Raw genomic sequence first — 21,321 nt, forward strand, 5'->3', positions numbered from 1 at the left:
TTGCAGTACTTCTGCTGGGGGTGCTTTCAATTTTCCCAATTTCTGTATGCTTTTTACTAGTAGTTTGCTTTTTCACCTCGTTCTGCCATGCGCCCACTGGAGCTCATAAGGCTGCTTATAATTTATCTGCAATACATGTACTATATAATAATATTATTATTATATAGTACATGTATGACAGGTAAATTGTAAGCAACGGTATGAACCCCTGTGCACATTTCAAATTCTAAAATTCATGGCACACTACCGTGCAAAAAGCATGATGTACATTGATGTTTCATGGCTGAATCCAAGACCAATGTTTGATGTACTCCAATCTATGCTTCACTTTTTGTGGAATACATATATCCTTGGAGGTGAAAATATTTTATATGCTAATCTTTCAATATCTCAAAAATTCCTACACTCGGAAAAGCTATCTCAATTTAGTTTTTGTTTACATAAAAATTACAGTTGCTATGAATATGTACATGTGCCATTTAAAAACAAATCAGTTGGACCCCAGTTTTCTTCACAAGTATTTGTAAAACTTCTATTCTAAATATAGATTATATACTTCACAATGCTTGCTACAGGGCAAACTGTAACAATTGGACATAGTTCTACTAACTTCATGACCAGCAATACAGGACTGTTATGGACATCAGTGACCATTGCTGCTTTCTTGACTAGCATTTAATGGAATAAAAGTTAATTTATCCCCGATGTAAGCCAAGTGAGAATTCATGAATTCATGATTGTTTTGCCTGCAGTGTGAATCCATGAATCACTATCAAGAATCATGAAATTCATGCCAAAATTGTGAGGGTTTGCAGGTCTATGTATGTTACAAAAGAATCACTGCTCCTATGTGATGGTCTCTTCATATGCCTGGTGACATCATTTCCTCCACTCCACCCCACCCTCCACTTGCCAGGTTAAAATCTACTTGCCTGGATACATTTAATCTTGGATTTCAAAAACATTCAGGAACTTGTTGCAATATTTTTATTGTGTTTATTTTTTTTTGCATTGGGAGAAAGTGTGCATTTTGACATGAATTTATTACAGATAGATAAGACTTGCTCTAAAGTATTCCTCTCAGAAAAAATATAAAATGTTTCTGCTAAAATCATGTTTGGGCCAGTCTCCCCATTCTATCTCACATCTGCCAAAGGTCAGCTCACCTTTAATCAAAGACTCAGTACCTATTACTGGCCATGTTTTATCCATTTTAAAATATGTCAATGACACTTTATCCATGTACTAGACTAGGGAGTTAAAAAGACCATTTAAAAAATCTATCACACTTCAAACACGTATTAGAATAGGGAGTTAAAAAGACCATTTAAGATATCTATCACACTTTAAACATGTATCAGACTAGGGAGTTAAAAAGACCATTTAAGATATCTATCACACTTTAAACATGTATTAGACTGTGGAGTGAAAAAGACCATTTAAGATATCTCAGTCACACTTTATCCATGTATAGGGAGTTAAAAAGACCATTAAAGATGTCTATCACACTTTAAACATGTATTAGACTAGGGAGTTAAAAAGACCATTTAAGATATCTATCACACTTTAAACATGTATTAGAATAGGGAGTTAAAAAGACCATTTAAGATATCTCAGTCACACTTTATCCATGTATAGGGAGTTAAAAAGACCATTTAAGATGTCTATCACACTTTAAACATGTATTAGACTAGGAAGTTAAAAAGATAAAAAGACCATTTAAGATATCTCAGTCACACTTTATCCATGTATTAGACTAGGGAGTTAAAAAGACCATTTAAAATGTTTGAGTCACATTTTATCCATATGTCACACTAGGAGTTAAAAATATCATTTAAGATATCTGGGTCACTTTTTATCCATATATTATTCTAGGGAGTTAAAAAGATCATTTAAGATATCTTGGTCACACTTTATCCATGTATCAGACTCAGGAGCTAAAAAGATCATTTAAGATATCTGAGTTAATTTTATCCATGTATCAGACTAGCTAGTTAGAAAGATCATTTAAGATATCTTGGTCACACTTTATCCATGTATCAGGCTCGCGAGTTAAAAAGATCATTTGAAACATCTCAGCCACACTATCCATATATTAGACTAGGGAGTTAAAAAGATCATTTAATATATCTGAGTCAACTTTATCCATGTATCAGACTAGCTAGTTAAAAAGATCATTTAAGATATCTCAGTCACACTTTATCCATGTATTAAACTAGGGAGTTAAAAAAAGATAATTTAAGATATCTTATCACACTTTATCCATGCATTAGACTAGGGAGCTAAAAAAATCATTTAAGATATCTCATCACACTTTATCCATGCATTAGACTAGGGAGTTTAAAAAATCATTTAAGATATCTCAGTCACACTTTATCCATGTATTAGAATTGTGATTTAAATGTGTTTCATTTGCTGTAAGGAATTCTTCTATTTTAACCAATATGGCCATCAGCCTATCCAGCTATCATGTCTGTCAAACTTTTGTTACAGGCACAAAGCTTCATAATAGTTCAGTATATTCCTATTAGACTTGGTGGATGCATATATATGCATGTGTGAAAAGGCTATAAATGTGTGTTTATGTGTTTGCACATAACTTTCAAACTGTTCAAGGTCTTTCAACAGAGCTTATTATGCTTGTCATGCAAGTCATGTATATGTGGTTTTTTGATGCTTAGAATATTCCACAATGAACATATTTTGGTTACCATGGAAACAGTGTAGTAGATATATCAAGTATTCTGGACCTTTCAGTACTTTCAGCAGGAGTCTTTACATATTTGTTGGGGGAACACTATGTCACTGCAGAATGACTCCATCAAACATTGAATAATCAGAATCTATTTTGATTACCCCCCCCCCATAGAATCACAACACATTTTATTCTTCATTTACATCATGTATTTCATTTCATAAATTGTTTACTTTTGAGGTGTAACACAAATACTTACAAAGTAACAGCATATTAAATAAAAGTATCAATATTCCATCAATAAATCTTAAGAGTGGGTTAAGTATACAAGAAAAGTATCAAAGTTCCTTATGAATTTTAATGAATTGAAAATAATTTCAGTACATGTTTAGTATCATTTGATGATATAAAAATATAGGTTTATTATAAACTGAATGAGAGCTTATGGAAAATCAATCAAATATTCTTGCAGTACAACTGTAGCTTTACCTTTAATAGTAGAGAAATGCAGTATTTCCCTCCCATATTCAGGAAAGCACATCTTGTTACCTATATCCTTCTTTCACTTTTATCTTGTACATCATTTATTGTGTTTTTTACTCCATAACTTTAAATGGACTAGGGGCATTGAACTCAAATTTAGAGTAAGAAGAACCTAAGTTGTGGCCCCATGTGTAACCTAGAACTTTGCTCTTGCATTATTATTATTGTTTCTGCTAATAACTTTTTGTGACCATGGATTGAACCAAATTTCTTAATATAACAAAGACCTAGGTCAAGTTTGATTTACATTTTGACTGAATAAAAAGGCATCTGTAAAATCGTGTCCCTGCATGATGAACAAAGGTGTCTACAACTGTACAGTATCATCCATGTCATGTGTACACATTTCCAGTTCAGGTGCATGAACTTCAACTTGTGTATTGCAGTATGCTTGTATGATCTTCAAAATATACGTGCATATCACCAAAAGTACAATGACTCAGAACTCCCAATGTCCATTGCACCCATTTGAAATAATTTGTACCATGCCAAGTTGAAGTGGGACAGATTCAAATTATCTAGCTTAACAACTGCTTCTCCAAGGCAATTCTTCTTGTCAAAAGTCCTTTGCTTCTCCCAAACATTGACCTACAATGTAAATTATGAAATTTTAGATACAGATAATGTGTGTGTGTGTGTGTGTGTATGTGATTTGGATTTTTAACTTAGCTTTAACAATTATCCAGTCATATAGCTATGATGTCTGCAGCGTGGCAGTTTATATTGATGTCTAGCACTGGGGCATTATGCCACAGACATGTAGCATCATGACCCACCCAATCACATTATCCCTACACCAGGCCAACCAGTCCTAACACTAACCTCTTAATGCTGAATGCCAAGTGAGATAGCTGTTGTACCTTTTTTATAAGTCTTGATACTGCTTAGCTGGGGTTTGAACCCTCCACATCCGAGGCAGCGGTCTAGCCACTTAGGCCACCAGAGCAGTCTGTTAATTATGTACATAGAAATTTGATAATACTGATAAGGCTCAAATGTGGTGGTACATAAGATTAGAGTTTTGGATGGCATCAGAACCAGGATTATCACAGCCAATCAAACTTTTCAGCTAATAGTGATTTCCTAGATTAATGGCTGCTCCACTTATTCCACAAATTTTCTCTTGCCCCTGAACTTTGGTAGAAACCACCCATGCTGTTCCTACACTCTGATGCCAGTTTTGATGAGGCTGTGATTTCTGCCATACATTTATACTTATATATTTAGCATAAAAATACTAAACACTGCACACCAGTTAGAAAATTTGACATAAATGACATAAAGAACCTATTGGTCACGAATGGTTAAATTAAATATCATTTGAACTGGACAATAATGGAAACAGCACTAATGTAGATTTGATTTTAATGTGTACATTAAATTTCTAAGTAAGTCTTTGTGAAACTGCATCAATTTCAGGAATAAAAAGACCTTTAATGATTTTCTTGACTTTTCCCCAGTGACCTAGGCATTGATCAGTGTTTGCAATCTGGATAAAGAATGAGTGATTGAAAACAAAATCAATATTTTTGCATGAGGAGACAATGGTTTCTTTACAATAGTGTTCAGTAACTTCCACCACTTTGCTCACATCTGTTAATGAAAATATTAAAGTTTATATTGAATAAAACAGTGATTTGAGAGACCATCTCTCTTGAGGGACCCTGCTTTGAACGCACGTTTTTTATTACATCGTGTTAAAACTTGTTATGAGATTATTTTATTGCATGTATATCCTGCAAAGTTTGAATTCACCATTTTGTTTTACCAGGCTGCAAATATATAACTATTATACAACACAAACATTGTCCATTATCTATTGGTTGAAAATGTATGCAACTGCTAAGAAAACCATTAGTTTTTACACTGACCTTTATACAACGTCCATGTATATTGCAAGCAGAGTACTTAATTTTCTTCTTGAAAACTGGGTCAAAGCATGCCTTCACCATCTGTGTTTTTTTCTTCTGGATAGTTTTGGTCCCTTCGACCAAGTATGTTTTCACATAGGTATCTGCCAGTATAAAAAAAAAAAGTTTCTTAGTGTCCCATGAAGATATTCTATCAAACTGTACCGGTTCCTTTTTTCTTTACCAATTTCAAATCCAGGAACCCTTTTCTCTTCACAAAATTGATTAATTTTATGATTAAATAATTACCATACTCAATAAAGGTTAAGCAATTCTTTTTAATTGATATTGCATGTTCAAACAATCTAACATTTTATCAGATGTTCTCTAAATGGTCTCTTGTCATCCACTGCACTTCAGAAAAGGGAAAATAATACTTTCTAATTCCAGATGTACTAGCATAATGATCATTTGCCAAATGTACTGTTATGTTTACCATATTCCCAATGTTCAAACATGGACTCTTTCTAAATCCTTGTGTGATTATAAAACTGGAGATGTAGGGATGCATTACCAGGAGGTGTTGAGATTCCACTTTTGGATAATCCTTTCACAATCACTATGTCAACTTCCAGTTTTCCCTTAGACACCATGAAGCCCATCTTGATATCACCACAAATTTGTATCTCTACAAAGAAATGAATATATTAATATATTATCTCAATTGGGGAATGATTTAATAGTCAATTTATTGAATGAACTTCATAAAACTAATATTAAATCATTACCCATTTGAGATATATGTTTATCACTTGGTTTTAATATCTTCCGTAGAGATGCCACAAGTTCTAGAAAATTACACAAAGGATTTTGGATGTACACATGTTAAAATATAAAGGTCTTTTAGATTAGCTACAACAAAAAAACACTGATTTTTTTATACAGTTTTGAAGGAAAATCATTGTTTAGAGCAGAATCTAGCAAAACTACCCTGTTTAACTAGCATAAGATGGTATTTAAAAGACTATCTTGAATAAAACCAAGAAAATAGTTGATTTAAGCCAGTTTCTTCATGACACCTGGTCATATCAAGTGCAACTTCAAAGGCAATAGGTAAAAAGGCATTGAAAAATTAAATTAGAGCACAACATTTAAGCAATATTAAATACCATACAGAAAGCTGGCACAATGACCAAATTAGGTGTGTAATGTGTCTTCATTTCAGTTTGGTCTCAGAATTTTACTAAAAATGGTTACTCTCCAGACAGAAAGGACACATGGATGGACTGAAAACAAAGTGTGTCCTAAATACCGCCCACTTCTCGGTGTGGGGGGGTGTATTCAAATTTATGGCTTTCAGCACAAAATAATCTAGTGCAAAGTTTGTTAAATGCCCACCACAATGGTTAAACGTACTGAAAAATGTGGGTCTCTTCAAATCTTAAAATGTGATAGTAGCATATATTGCTCTAAATACAACAAATGGGAAGCCTTACAATCTGTTAGTGTGAAGCAAGTGAATGGACAGCTCAACAAAAAATGTCATGAAAGTTATCCAAAACTGCACCACGTTGAGGTGTGCTTACATTATGTGTGCATATTCTTCTGGAACAATATTATTTTGCCTATAATTACAGTACTGCAAAATACTAACAGGAGAATGTTCCGACGGTTACTGAGTACCCAGTATACCCACAAAATATTACCAAATCCATGTAAAAAAATTTTGTTAGAATTTCATTATTTTCAAACAAAAGGTCAATAAACAGCATGTAGAATTTCCTCTCTTGAAAAATAATGTACAATACTGAACAATCTTGAGGAATATTGGAAGTACCATAATCATGAATGGGAGTTACAACATACATCACAGTTTTATTATTTTTCGGAGGAATCACAAGTTTAAGAAAATTTAGTATCCACTGGTTGTCATGGAGAAATGATTGATGGACATCTGTAGCTTAAGTAAATGCAACTAATAATACTAATAATGAGGGTACATAGTAATTGCTAATAATGAGGGTACTTAGTAATTGCTAATAATGAGGGTACTTGGTAATTGCAAATAATGAGGGTGTATGGTAATTTCTATTAATGAGGGTACATAGTAATTGATAATAATGAGAGTACATATTAAGTGCTAATAATGATGGTACATAGTAATTGCTAATAATGAGGTACATAGTAAGCGCTAATAATGAGGGTACATAGTAATTTCTAATAATAATGGTACATAGTAAATGCCAATAATGAAGGTACATAGTAAGTGCTAATAATGAAGGTACATAGTAATTTCTAATAATAATGGTACATAGTAATTGCTAATAATTAAGGTACAGAGTAAGTGCTAATAATGAGGGTACATAGTAATTGCTAATAATACTAACAATGAGGGTACATATTAAGTGCTAATAATACTAATAATAAGGGTACATACTAAGAGATACAAACATAAATAATGAGGGTACAATCATAAGTGCTAATAATGAAGGTACATAGTAAGTGCTAATAATGAGGGTATATAGTGCTAATAATGAGAGTACATAGTAAGTACTAATAACTAACAATGAGGGTACATATTAAGTGCTAATAATGAGGGTACATATTAAGTGATAATGATGAGAATACATAGTAAGTGCTAATAATGAGGGTACAAAGTAAGTGCTAATAATGAGGGTACATATTAAGTGATAATAATTAAATTAGGGTACATAGTAAGTGCTAATAATGAGGGTACATAATAAGTGCTAATAATGAGGGTACATATTAAGTGATAATAATTAGGGTACATGGTAAGTGCTAATAATGAGGGTACATAGTAAGTGCTAATAATGAGGGTACATATTAAGTGATAATAATGAGAGTACATAGTAACTGCCATTAATGAAGGTACATAGGAAGTGCTAATAATGAGGGTACATAATAAGTGATAATAATGAGAGCACATAGTAATTGCCATTAATGAAGGTACATAGTAAGTGCTAAAAATACTAATAATGAGGGTACATAATAATACTAATAATGAGGGTACATAATAATACTAATAATGAGGGTACATAATAATACTAATAATGAGGGTACATAATAATACTAATAATGAGGGTACATAATGATACTAATAATGAGGGTACATAATAATACTAATAATGAGGGTACATAATAATACTAATAATGAGAGTACATAATAATACTAATAATGAGGGTACATAATAATAATAACAATGAGGGTGCATAATAATACTAATAATGAGGGTACATAATAATACTAATAATGAGAGTACATAATAATACTAATAATGAGAGTACATAATAATACTAATAATGAGGGTACATAATAATAATAACAATGAGGGTGCATAATAAGTGTTATGTTGAAGCAGGACATTGCCCACAGCCTCGATGGAAGAAACTATCTCAGCACAAAAGACAGACTGAAAGCTCCAAAATTAAAACCCCAAATTAGAACTTCTCTTTATCATTGAAATTTAGAAAGTATGTACAGATACAAATAAATTTTTAAAAATCACTACATTTCCAAAATTCTAATTTCTCAATGAAGCTATAGAATGTACTTTTTGTTTAAAATTGGAGCACGAGTTCCAAATTTTGAGATTTCAAGGCCAAATGTGTCTAGACAAACACTACACAGCCAATTATATAAAGATGAAAACTACATTCATAACTACTCAGCTAAGTACATCAAGATGAAAAGTACATTCATAACAACACAATCATGGATGACAAGATGGAAACTACATTCATAACTACACAGCCATGATCGTCAAGATCAAAACTACATTCATAACTACACAATCATGGATGACAAGATGCAAACTACATTCATAACTACACAATCATGGATGACAAGATGCAAACTACATTCATAACTACAGAATCATGGATGACAAGATGAAAACTACATTCATAAATACACAGCCATGATCGTCAAGATCAAAACTACATTCATAACTACATAATCATGGATGACAAGATGCAAACTACATTCATAACTACAGAATCATGGATGACAAGATGAAAACTACATTCACAACTACAGAATCATGGATGACAAGATGAAAACTACATTCATAAATACACAGCCATGAATGTCAAGATGAAAACTACATTCATAAATACACAGCCATGAATATCAAGAAGAAAACTAAATTCATAAATACAGAGCCATGAATGTCAAGATGAAAACTACATTCATAAATACACAGCCATGATCGTCAAGATCAAAACTACATTCATAACTACACAATCATGGATGACAAGATGCAAACTACATTCATAACTACAGAATCATGGATGACAAGATGAAAACTACATTCATAACTACACAGCCATGATCGTCAAGATCAAAACTACATTCATAACTACACAATCATGGATGACAAGATGCAAACTACATTCATAACTACAGAATCATGGATGACAAGATGAAAACTACATTCATAACTACAGAATCATGGATGACAAGATGAAAACTACATTCATAAATACACAGCCATGAATGTCAAGATGAAAACTACATTCATAAATATACAGCCATGAATATCAAGAAGAAAACTACATTCAAAAATACAGAGCCATGAATGTCAAGATGAAAACTACATTCATAAATACACAGCCATGAATGTCAAGGTGAAAACTACATTCATAAATACACAGCCATGAATGTCAAGGTGAAAACTACATTCATAAATACACAGCCATGAATGTCAAGGTGAAAACTACATTCATAAATACACAGCCATGAATGACAAGATGAAAACTACATTCATAAATATACAGCCATGAATATCAAGATGAAAACTACATTCATAAATACACAGCCATGAATGTCAAGGTGAAAACTACATTCATAAATACACAGCCACGAATGACAAGATGAAAACTACATTTGTAACTACACAGCCAAGAATTAGAAAACTTGTATAAAAAGAGAAAAAAGAAGCATTAGCACTGTCTACCATTATAAAATGAATGTTGTCTCAACATTGAGGTAAAGGTAACCATTCCTAAGGATACACTGAATTATACAATATGCAGGAAAAAAATAATTTTCAAACAGGATAACACTTTATCCTCTTTTTCTTATTTGTAAGTCAAAAAATATATAAACATCCTCTTATAATCTGTGTGTCAATGGTGTACATGTTACCATGAATAATTGGCATGATTAAATACTTTTTAAAAATATTATTATTACCTTTTTATGATTTTAAAGCAAGAATATATTTTGCCATCAATGATATTTCCATTATATATTTTAAGTATAAATTTGTTTATGCTTATAGTCACAGAATTCAAGAGCTCTTTTATCCATAGTCCAGTAATGTAGCAGGTGACATGGGAATGAGAATATCAACATCCATTCTAAATCATTAATGGGACATAGAATGAAAATATCAGTAATGTGAATTAGTGTGGGGTAGGGAAATTTATCCTAGATCAGACTTTGCATGAAGGAACAAGACTTTTCCAAGCTGCTGTTTCAAGATTCTGACCCCAAAGGTAGAATTTTCTAGCCCATTGTATCTATTCCTTTGCAAATTGATTTCAGATCATAACAGCAGATAAGATGCAATCTTTGTTGCAATGTAATTGACATCTTTAATAGGTCCAAGGCATATCCATATCAGTTTCTTGCCACTATAATGTATGATTTGTTTATTCCATAGAGCTTTGTCCTGTGGACAAAACATGACATCAATATATAGGACAGAAATAAGGAATACCATGAGATGGTTTTGGTGGCAATTGTCCTGGTCCTAGCAAAGATGTGATATCACTTCCTTCAGGAATTGGATGGTCTGGATTTGGACATTGAGCACTGGAAAAAATGAAACAAGACATTTGGAAAATGTTCATCAGGCATAATTTCCCTCTAGTAGAAATTATTAAAGGTCACTCATAACAGTATAATCTTTTCCATAATTGTCTTTCAACTCTATTGAGACAAAAAAAACGCCAACATTTTTTGTACCATCACTACTACTACTACTACTACTACTACTAATTTCATCATGGAAAAATACATCCTTTCATTCACATCTTTGAATCATAAGCTTTTAAGACAATATTCTGGACTGAAACCAAATAAAAAGTCACCAGTAAGTAAAAATGCACAAAGGGTGCAAGATTTGAAAACATACAATGTAGTAATCTAAGGGCCCCTAACCTAAAGTTCTCTTTCATTCCTTCTGTTTATCATACTTCACTGTAGTACAAATGTCCACATTCACTTAGCCTTCATAAATGCCCAAAGCAAATACAGATATTAACCAAGTCACCTATTATCTTAGCATTTTTCTGTGAAAAGCCATGCCTATGTTTCGAAAATTTGACCATTTTATTAAAGGAACATTCAATAATAATAATAATAATAATAATAATGCTTTATTTATAGAGGGTGACTCATTAGTCAAGGACTATTCTCCCTTGAGGCCCTCTTAAGGAGAGTATAACAATGCACATTATATGAAGATAGCAATAATTAGTGTTTATTTTAACATGTTTAGTATTAAAATACTAAATTCCATTATCTATTAGAAATACATACATGCTCATGATATCTTTTCTTAAATACTCTAATATTTTCAGCAGATTTTACATGTAGTGGAAGCTTATTCCACAGAACTGTACCAGAGTATTGAAAACTCTTTTTAAATTCCTCTGTTCTTGGTTTTGGTATTAGAAGGTTTCCATGTGATATTGATCTCAACTGGTATTGTGTTGAAAAAGGCCTGAATAAGTCTTGAAGATACTCTGGTGCAGTTCCAATGTAGACCTTTATATAAAAGAACTGCCTTGTGAAAATCTATCCTGTCATATATTGTGAACCATTTGAGTTCTGTAAATAATGCTTTTGAGGGATGATCAACAGATGCATCTAAAATTACATGTGCTGCTCGTTTCTGAAGTTTATAAATCCTGTCAAGCTCAGATTTAGCACAGTTTCCCCATACATTAGAACAATAATCCATTGTTGGAAGAATATATGACTTGTAGTATAGATCGCGAGTTTCCAAAGGTAAATATTTCTTGATTCTGCTGAGAACGGCAATTTTGGATGACAGTGTTTTACAAAGCTTATCAATATGGTCATTCCATAATAAATTATTATCTACAGACACACCTACAAGCCTTTCATGTTTGACATTTTCTAATGGATGATTATTTATTGCAAGAGATAGTTTTGGGTTCCCTTACTTGTGTAGCTTTTGTGATGTCCCCAAAATCATACATTTTGTTTTACCTTCATTAATTACCATCCTATTTTGTTGTGCCCAGTTTTGGACTCTAATAAGGTCTGAGTTTAATCTCATTTAGATAACAATCAGAACTAGATGTATACAAGGTTGCATCATCTGCAAACAAATCTTTGTTTGTGGATTCATTATTTAATGGTAGATCATTGATATAGATAAGGAAGAGGAGAGGGTCCAAAACTGAGCCTTGAGGGACTCCTGAATAAATAGTGTGAGTCTGAGAGCTAATATTGCCAATGCTTACTTGTTGAGACCTTTGGTTTAATTATGATCTAAACCAGTTTAAAGAAGGATTGTCAAACCTGTAACAGTTCAACTTTTGCAGGAGAATTTCATGATCAACAAGATCAAAGGCTTTCTTGAAGTCACGGAAAACAATCCCAGTCATATGTCCATTATCCATTTCCTTCAGCCAAAGATCAATTAATTTGGTAAGTTCTGTTTGGCACGAGTGGTACTTTCTAAATCCTGATTGCGCTTTATGAAATAGAGAGTACATTTCGAGAAATGTATAGATCTGAATGGCTACATGCTTTTCAAATAGTTTTGACAATACAGGTAGATTTGATATTGGTCTGTAATTTCCTGGATTCTCCTTTTCTCCTTTCTTAAAGATAGGTGTAACCTTTGCACATTTCAGTGTTTCTGGAAAATTACCACTCATTATACTTAAATTTATGATATGTGTTAGTGACTTTGTTATTACTGGTGCAGCAATTTTAAGAATTTGTGGACCAATACCATCCAATCCAGAGGATTTATTAATATTAACCTTAATTAGCATATCAAAAACATCAGCTTCACTAACATTAGCTATTGAAAAATAATTATAATCAGGAATTTTAGCTCTTATAAATAACAGAAGAGCATCAAGTTCAATTGGGATGTTAGTCTGGTTCTGAATACTCGTACTGGAGATGCTTATGAAGAAATTGTTGAACATTTCCACAATGTCTTGTACAGATGTTACTATATCATCATTTTGCTTAAGTCTAGGGGGAAGACAACTGTTCTTGGGTTGTTTCAGCTCTTTCAGATGCTTCCACAATGTACTCTTACTTTCATTAATTAAGCCTGTTTATAGTAGTTCTTTTTTGCCTTATCTATCAGGTACTTAGTTTTATTTCTCCACTTTCTATAGCTTTTCATGTCTTTTTTCTTGTGGAAATTATCTCTTAGGTGCCTAGCCTCATTGATCTCAGGGGTAATCCACTTGGGTGTAATTTGGTGTTTAATCCTTTTTGTTTTAATTGGGGCATGCTTGTCTAAGGCTGCATTGAACATCTGATACCATTTGTCCAAGGCAGTGTTGACATGAGCTATAGTGCAGACTGATTGGAAGGGTTTGCAAACTAAATCATTTAAGAACATTTCCTCATCAAACTGCCTGTAACTGCACTAGTGCAGTGCGTGGCCAAGTATCATATCAACGACCAGAGCAGCTGACTTGGATATCCCATTGTCGAAGGGGCTGTAGTTTGTGCAATGAAATAAAAAAAATCCAAAGACCTTCCTACATGAAATTCATCTGACCGAATTAATCATTGGTCAAGACCGATATGGAATGCAGTAGTAAACTGTGTTGTAACAAGTTGAAATATGACACCAAGCCAATTGTCAATATACCCTACCGGGGCCCCAAGTGGCTGAGTGGTCTAAAGCGCTCACCGTTCCGGATCACTGCCATCTCACCTCTGTCTGTGTGGGTTCGAGTCCAAGGCTCAGCTAGCGTGGGTATGTGGGAAAGCCTGCCAGTAGCTTCTGCCAGTAGCTTCTCGTGAGTCAGTGGTTCTTCCCTGGGTTTTCCAGGGTTCTTCCTCCACCAGTTATACTGGCTGCCATGTATAGCCTATCTTGTGCTGAAAAATGGCGTTAAACCCTAGAACAACAACAACAACAATATAGCCTACCAAGGTGTTGTAACAAGTTAAAATATGACACCAAGCCAGTTGTCAATATAGCCTACCAAGGTGCTGTGGTTACTGGTCTGGCCATTGGCTATGCACAGTTGACAAGAAGTTATTCAAGGGGGTGACTCAGGGTCCTCTGTCACGATGACAACTGTGGCAATGATGGTAAGGAGAGCAATAATTCATGCTTTAGTCTTTTCCGGGTGTCCAGGACCTCCTGCACCATGTATTCAGCGTTTGAGTTAATCTTTCGTTTATGGGTGACAAATGCATATGTGCAGCTTACCGTGCAACTGCCTAATTAGTCTGTGTTGTGTCGACGGTGTAGGTAATAGGAACTACTCATTCCACTGCATGGTTCTAAGACCATAATAAATGGCTAGCATGAAGGCTCCATCAAGGCCTGGCAGGTCTTGATCTCATCATCGAGGACAGTCATCTTCGGTGAAGCGCATGAGGTCTTGCAGATTAAGGACCCGCGGAAAGTGTTGGTGAGCAACTCGGCTTAATAAGGTTGATATTCATGCAATTTGTGGGTATCATCTGGGTTACTCTGTGCTTTTCCATACACTTGCAATATCACTGAAGCTGGCACACTCTATGAAAATAAATTTAATAGAAGAGGATGGTGTCGTGAAGCTTAAATGTTGCATCATCCTCAACACCCTTATGGCCCCGACCACGTGGTATGTGTTGCATCACGGACTCAAGGCCTTTCTGGTTTATGAGGCTGCCCAAGGAATTTCGTGGTGAAATTACCAACATGATCCCATCTTGTTGTGAGTTTTGTTCTTTTCAGGCTGCAGGATAAGTTTCAAGGATGAGAAAAGGACTCTAACATGGATTTGGTGGATCAGCATCAATTATTGTTTTTCAGGATGTGCACCATCTCACTCCACTTAATAAACAGTGATGTAGTATAACAGTTCATTTCATCTTCCGTCAACTCAACTGGAGTGTCTGCTTCTACGAGTTTTGGGACTCCGAGCAATCCCTATCATTGTCCATATGCAGCCATTTCTGTTACCCATGAAAGGGGATACTTTGGGTTAGGGACAATCCAAGAAACTTTTGATCCAATGTGTTCACCGGAAGAGGGGCACCCTTGTCAATGTGCAGTAGACGTAGAAGCTGGCTTGAACTAGCTGGCCTCTTGGGTTAAAAGATTTGTGCATACATATCTGAGCAGACAGCTAACATAATTTAGCCTAAGAGAGAGACACACATACTGTTGAGAATCAGGCAAGAGACTGTCATGTAACCCTCCAAGAACACGTTCCACACCTATGACAAGAGTGAAATCAGGAGGCAGCACGGTGCACGGCTGCCACAGAATATTCATGTAGGCTATCATCAGGTCTTTGTTGGTGGCTGGCCAAACCATACATAAGGGTGGTCACGTATGTTTTGTCGTGGGCCAGGAGGTCAATATCATAGATTAGGCCAGAACCTTTTGAAACGATGTGGAAAATACTGTGCTATGGAACAAGCTAGCCAAAAATGGTTTAGAAATGCACAGGTGTTGTGCGGAATGAGATGTTGTTCACATGACGAGGTGAAGCCGACTGGGGAACATTAGATATGACCTTTTTTCTCGACCTCAACAAGGTAGAAACCCCAAGAGAGCTGCTAAGGTGGCAGACTGGGATAATTTATGAGGGCTGTGCAGATTTGACATGATGTGTCCATAAGCCAGCGTCACGTTGCTGCCAATGACTTTGGCCCCCTTTTGGATAGCCATTGAACAGACTGACAGCTTCGGGATTATAATTGGTACTTCGTCTGCTAGCTTTTTGACCTACTTCTTTACATTGCTATAGCAGTGCTCAGTCTAGGCCTTGAGGCCATCAGGATGATCTCCTGCTACATCGCCCAATAAAGCTTGTCAGAGTCTGAGCTTCATCTCACGACGAAGTGGCACTGATAGAGGTGCTGAGCTGCTACAGAGCTGACTTACCTTACCTACCTGCACGCTAAATCAACAGGAATAGCACTTGCCAAAGAAAGCGCTCTGTGTCCCTTTTTTCTAAGACCACTCCTCTTCTATAAAAAGGCTGCATCAAAATTTTTTAGTCTTTTTCCTTAAGAATAATCTCGGGTTCTATCTTGTAGGCCTCATTTTGTGGAACCAGCATCTCATTCACCAGCACGTCTACGAACTCATTCATTGATTCTTCTACCATTTCATCCAATGGGGTAAAACTTTGATACTTTTGAAAGCACAGGAGTCTAGGTAGGCTTTTCTCACGAAGTCCGGCTTGGTCTTTTTGTTTTCAAAGGTCCGGGTGTCGTCGTGGGCCATCTCGAGGTGCGAAGGTGGCTAGCTTCTCGGGAGAACCTTGATATGCTTATCAGCTCTACATCTAGAATGTGGTTGCTGACTGTACCTTTGTGATGCAATGGATAGGGGTAACGCTCCTTTTGTGTTTTGCCTCAGAGTGAATCTTGCAATACTGAGAGATGAGTTTTCACAACAGTATAACAACCATTGGCACTTTTTAGCTTAATTATTTACATGTCTGTGATAGGATTAGTAAGAGGGTACATTTGCATTTGAATAAACAACAGCTGATAGACCGTGATGGTAAATGGAGTTTGGGGATTTTTTCATTTGATTAGTTACTATTGTGGAGATGACTGCACGTATCCATTGGCTAACATTGTCAATAATATTTGGGGTACATAGCCACAACCATTTTCATGCATGAGTGCAATGTGATGTCAATAAAATAGTCAGATGGACTTTCAGATAACACACAAGAGGGATTAAAATACAGAAAAAACATTGAGTTATCTTATATATAAAGGTTTAAAAAAATCTAGACGTGATTTACGCATTCTACACTTCTCTGTTTTAAAAAAAAAGTTCATAAAGATTTGGTGCTACTATTTCTCGTGAAGTAAAGTCAAAACTGATAGAATATGTTTGAGAGGTGTTAGATATATCAACATTAAACTAACCTTTCCAAAAATAACAAAAGAAAAGTGATGGATTTGTCGAATGGCATTATTCGAATTTTGAACTTGTTATGTTAAATATATATATTTTGCCTTTTTGACCAACTTGAAGTATGGTCAAAGTAATTGTCTGTATATATGTCAGTTGGCATTTGCAATGTAATGTTTCGCCATTTTGACCAGCTTGAAGTATGGTTAAAGTAATTGTCTATATATATGTCAGTTGGCATTTGCAATATAATGTTTCGCCATTTTGACCAACTTGAAGTATGGTTAAAGTAATTGTCTATATATATGTCAGTTGGCATTTGCAATATAATGTTTCGCCATTTTGACCAACTTGAAGTATGGTTAAAGTAATTGTCTACCTATTTTTATAAATCCATTCCATGATGTACAACGTAGACTGCACTTTTTCTTACAGTTCAAAGTTAACCGTCTCTAATTAAATACAATAGGGTCAAGATAATTATGCAACCTAAAGTTTAGCTCTGCAATATGGGAAGCCACAAAACTGCGTGATTTCTGTCACAAACAACGTGACAAACGAAGTTACAAAATACACAGAAATTTAAGAAAACGTTTAATGGCTGACATGAAAAAGGATATTTTTTTTTCAAGAATAAAGGTGACTGCAGTTAAAGATGGAAACTTCAGTAGCATTGCAATTCCTTAAATCGATTATGGTTGCACCATATTGGGGAATTGCAATGCTACTGATAATTATCAGGTAATTAAACTATAAAAAAAAACAAGCCGCTAGAATCATAACAAGAAAAGACTCTATCCTTACATTTAAAACTTAATTTACCTTTCAAGTACAGAGTAAAATATATTAAAGCTATTTTGACAGATAAATCTTTTCATAACATGGCTCCTCAATGCATGTATATCAACGATTCACAAGCATCAGCCTCTAATAACCATTCAAACAATCCGGTCTATTTTGCACTCTAATCTTCATTTGCCTAAATTAAAAACTACTCTGTACTAAACATCATTTAAATTATTCTGAAGCAGTATTGTGGAATATCATTCCCAAGCACATTAAGCACCAACATTCTTTTGCCAAATCTCAAAGAAACTGATAGACCTATGTTGGATACCCCCACCACCTTCCTATATCCCAAATATACATCTATATCTTACGTACATTTTAATCTGATGTATGTATGTATGTATGTATGTATGTATGTATGTATGTAAATTACATGTGTGTCAGACACTGTAGTAGGTAGAGATATATTTGTATATATATACGAGGCATTTACAGTTTTAATGTTCTATAATTGATCAGGCATGTAAAGTTGACTGATTGATTCAGACTCAAATACATTATCCTAAGAAAATACAGTTGTTATTGTAACATCCATTATCCCTCTCCAACTAATTCTGTACGGTCCCTTGCAGGGTTTATCAATATTAGCATAACAGAATTAATGAGAGGCATCTGTAATCGTGAGTTTGAGACAAGAAATTATGAAAATCTGATTAAGGACAATGAAGTTTCAAGTCGAACATTTTTTTTATACGTTAAGCCATGAAACAAAATTATGTGTCGTGGCTAGGCTATCAAGAGGACAGATAGAAATGGATGGTGATCTGTTTAGATTTTGAAATGGCAACTATGGCCAGGCAGGCGGACTTGGTGTTAAATAACCTCTTGACCGTACTCGGTTGATGGCAACTCTCGTATAATAGTATAACAGATTTTGTAATCGACAATCAGCCAACCCAGTGCCCAAGTAGATGTGAGTTATTACTGAATGTAAATGACAGGATTGTTTCACGGTCTGATAAAAGCCAATTGTGACACCTGTGTGACTGTTTCCTTACATAATGTGTGAAATTTCATAAATATTCACTACTTCAACGTCTTTGTATAAGTTTTATATAATTATTTCATTATACTCAAAAGTTGGTCTATTGCTGCAATTTTATTTTCTTGCAAAAGAAGAACTAGTTAAACAAATAGGCGTAACATTCTCTGTTCTTTTTTGGGGTGGGGTGGGGTGGGGTGGGGTGGTAATTTTAAGTGGTAAATTGTGAAGACTTTCCAGATACCACACATTAACACGTACATGGCAGTGATATTACGTTTTGTGTTAAAACGGAGGTTGTGGCATACTTACTTGTCAGACTCTTGGTCCATCTCGAAAAAGAACTCTGAAGTACTGTTCGATCTACTGAGAGGATGTGGAGGTGCCAATAGGTCGTAGTTTCCAACTAAAATTAAATTCAGGGATTTTATTTACTTATCGGAAAGCAAGAGCTGTATTACTCTCGATTTGTGTAAGTGAATAACATTTTTTCTCTCGATTTGACCTCTATGCACACGCGCTCATTTTAACAAAATAAGCTGTCATATCTAATAATAGAAAATGAATATTGCATTTAATCAACCATCTGGTAAAATTACTTGATGTGAAGAAAGCCATAAGAATACTAGTCTATACCACGAGTGCAGGCAAAACTCGTAAGAGCAGCAATTACGCAAACCCCCAAAGTAGACTACCGGTACACAGTAGACATAGCAAACAAGTATAGAGAAAGCATGTTTTGAACACATGAACTAAAAGTGGATTTTTGTTTCAATTTAGATTGAACTCCGAGTCCACTGTAACGTAATAGTTGATATGTCTTTAAATAATAACAAGCACTAGATATATTTGTATAAACATCTTAAAATAACGAGACGCTGAGTTACCTGGAGTATTACGAGATCCATCTGGCAACAGTACTGCTTTTTCCTTCCATTAGCACCGTGATTCTTTTTAATAACACTGGTCTTTCCTAAAACTATCTGCATATTTCTGCTTAAATATTTCACAAAATTTGTCTGCGATATGGACTACATATTGATTGATTGGTGAAATGACTTGAACATTACTTCACTGTAATGAACAACTTGTAAATTACTTTTTCTAGTGCCATGTGCTACAGAGAGGGTGCTCATGCTTTTGTCTTATCACCAATATTTCTATCAAAATATAAAATAAATAACTTACTGCTTTTATCAAGACTCTGTCCCCTTTTACAAATCAAATGCAACAAGTTAAAATTGATTTTTATTTTCTTTTAGCTCAAAGTCTATTTTATGTATTTCTTTGTGATTAAAGTATTACATTTTGGGGGAAAGGTCAATCCTTTTTATCTACCTTGAACTTTCAAATGATTGCTTTACCTACCCGCACTTTCAAATGATTTCCTTGGCCGTTGAATTATCACATCTAGTGTTTTGGTATCAAAAACGTCATGGTAACTACTGCATCTAGTGATACTGGGATATGAGATACCTGTATAATAATAATAATAATAATGGCTCTAATAATAGGAATGTCTAATAATGTTCGTTCAGGTGAAAAGTATTATTTTCATTGAATTTTTTAAAAATTCCAGCATTGTTCTTTTCTTTATCTTTTTGGTTACTTATACATGCATCTGTTTACAGAGGTAAACCAATTTACGTAACGATATTAACAATAAGTGAGCTGTTATTTTCAGGGCAAAGGAAAACGTATGTTTCTTTGAGACTGGTTGTAAAGAGGTTCAGTTTTCGTCCAGAATTAAAAACGTAAGACAAAATCTATACTTAATAACATTGACAATGACCATCAAGCTACTGGCTGCCAAATCTAAAGGGCTCTTTCCTATATCAAATAATTATAATGTATTTACTACCAAATTTTTTGAAGCGAACTTACGATCTGGTCCTGAATGAAATGCAGGTGCCAAATGTTAAGAAAAACTTACTCCTCGAATGTACCCTACATCCTCTAAAAAGTCAATAAGGTTTATTTTTATTTTTTGAAGCAGAACTGAAAAAAATGTACGTAGTTTCGTACAGTTCGTTTATGGGGTGCTAAAGTTAATTTCTAGAACCAAATCTATTTCTAGTGACACCAACCTTTACCTTGTTCTTAGTGCTACTGACCTCTGGAATTAAAAGGTGATAAAGAATAAAAATAATCTCATGAATTTACTTAATTGTTTGCATGTGTTTCTTTTTTTCTTCAATTCTGAGTTGTCATCCGAAAATTAAATGCATAGTCGAAAGTCAATGTAAAGTCAAAATCAATTTTTATCAA

At 34.4% G+C, this 21,321-nt stretch overlaps 1 protein-coding gene across 1 annotated transcript in view; it reads right to left on the reverse strand.

Moving 5' to 3' along the window:
* Positions 1 to 2,895: 2,895 nt before the first annotated feature.
* LOC149806895 (regulating synaptic membrane exocytosis protein 2-like) overlaps positions 2,896 to 21,321 on the reverse strand; it is a 228,986-nt gene continuing 210,560 nt past the window's right edge. The window contains exons 17-22 of the mRNA XM_089959250.1: positions 20,422 to 20,529; positions 19,366 to 19,459; positions 10,833 to 10,927; positions 5,663 to 5,776; positions 5,110 to 5,252; positions 2,896 to 3,826 (exon numbers count right to left, since the gene is read on the reverse strand). Of these exons, the coding sequence (XP_089815376.1) occupies positions 3,659 to 3,826; positions 5,110 to 5,252; positions 5,663 to 5,776; positions 10,833 to 10,927; positions 19,366 to 19,459; positions 20,422 to 20,529 (722 nt within the window). The 3' untranslated portion in view covers positions 2,896 to 3,658. The remainder of the gene's footprint in view (positions 3,827 to 5,109; positions 5,253 to 5,662; positions 5,777 to 10,832; positions 10,928 to 19,365; positions 19,460 to 20,421; positions 20,530 to 21,321) is intronic.

Source organism: Sinohyriopsis cumingii, chromosome 1, assembly GCF_028554795.1.
Source record: "Sinohyriopsis cumingii isolate HCF-2022 chromosome 1, ASM2855479v2, whole genome shotgun sequence".
Classification (NCBI taxonomy): domain Eukaryota; kingdom Metazoa; phylum Mollusca; class Bivalvia; order Unionida; family Unionidae; genus Sinohyriopsis; species Sinohyriopsis cumingii.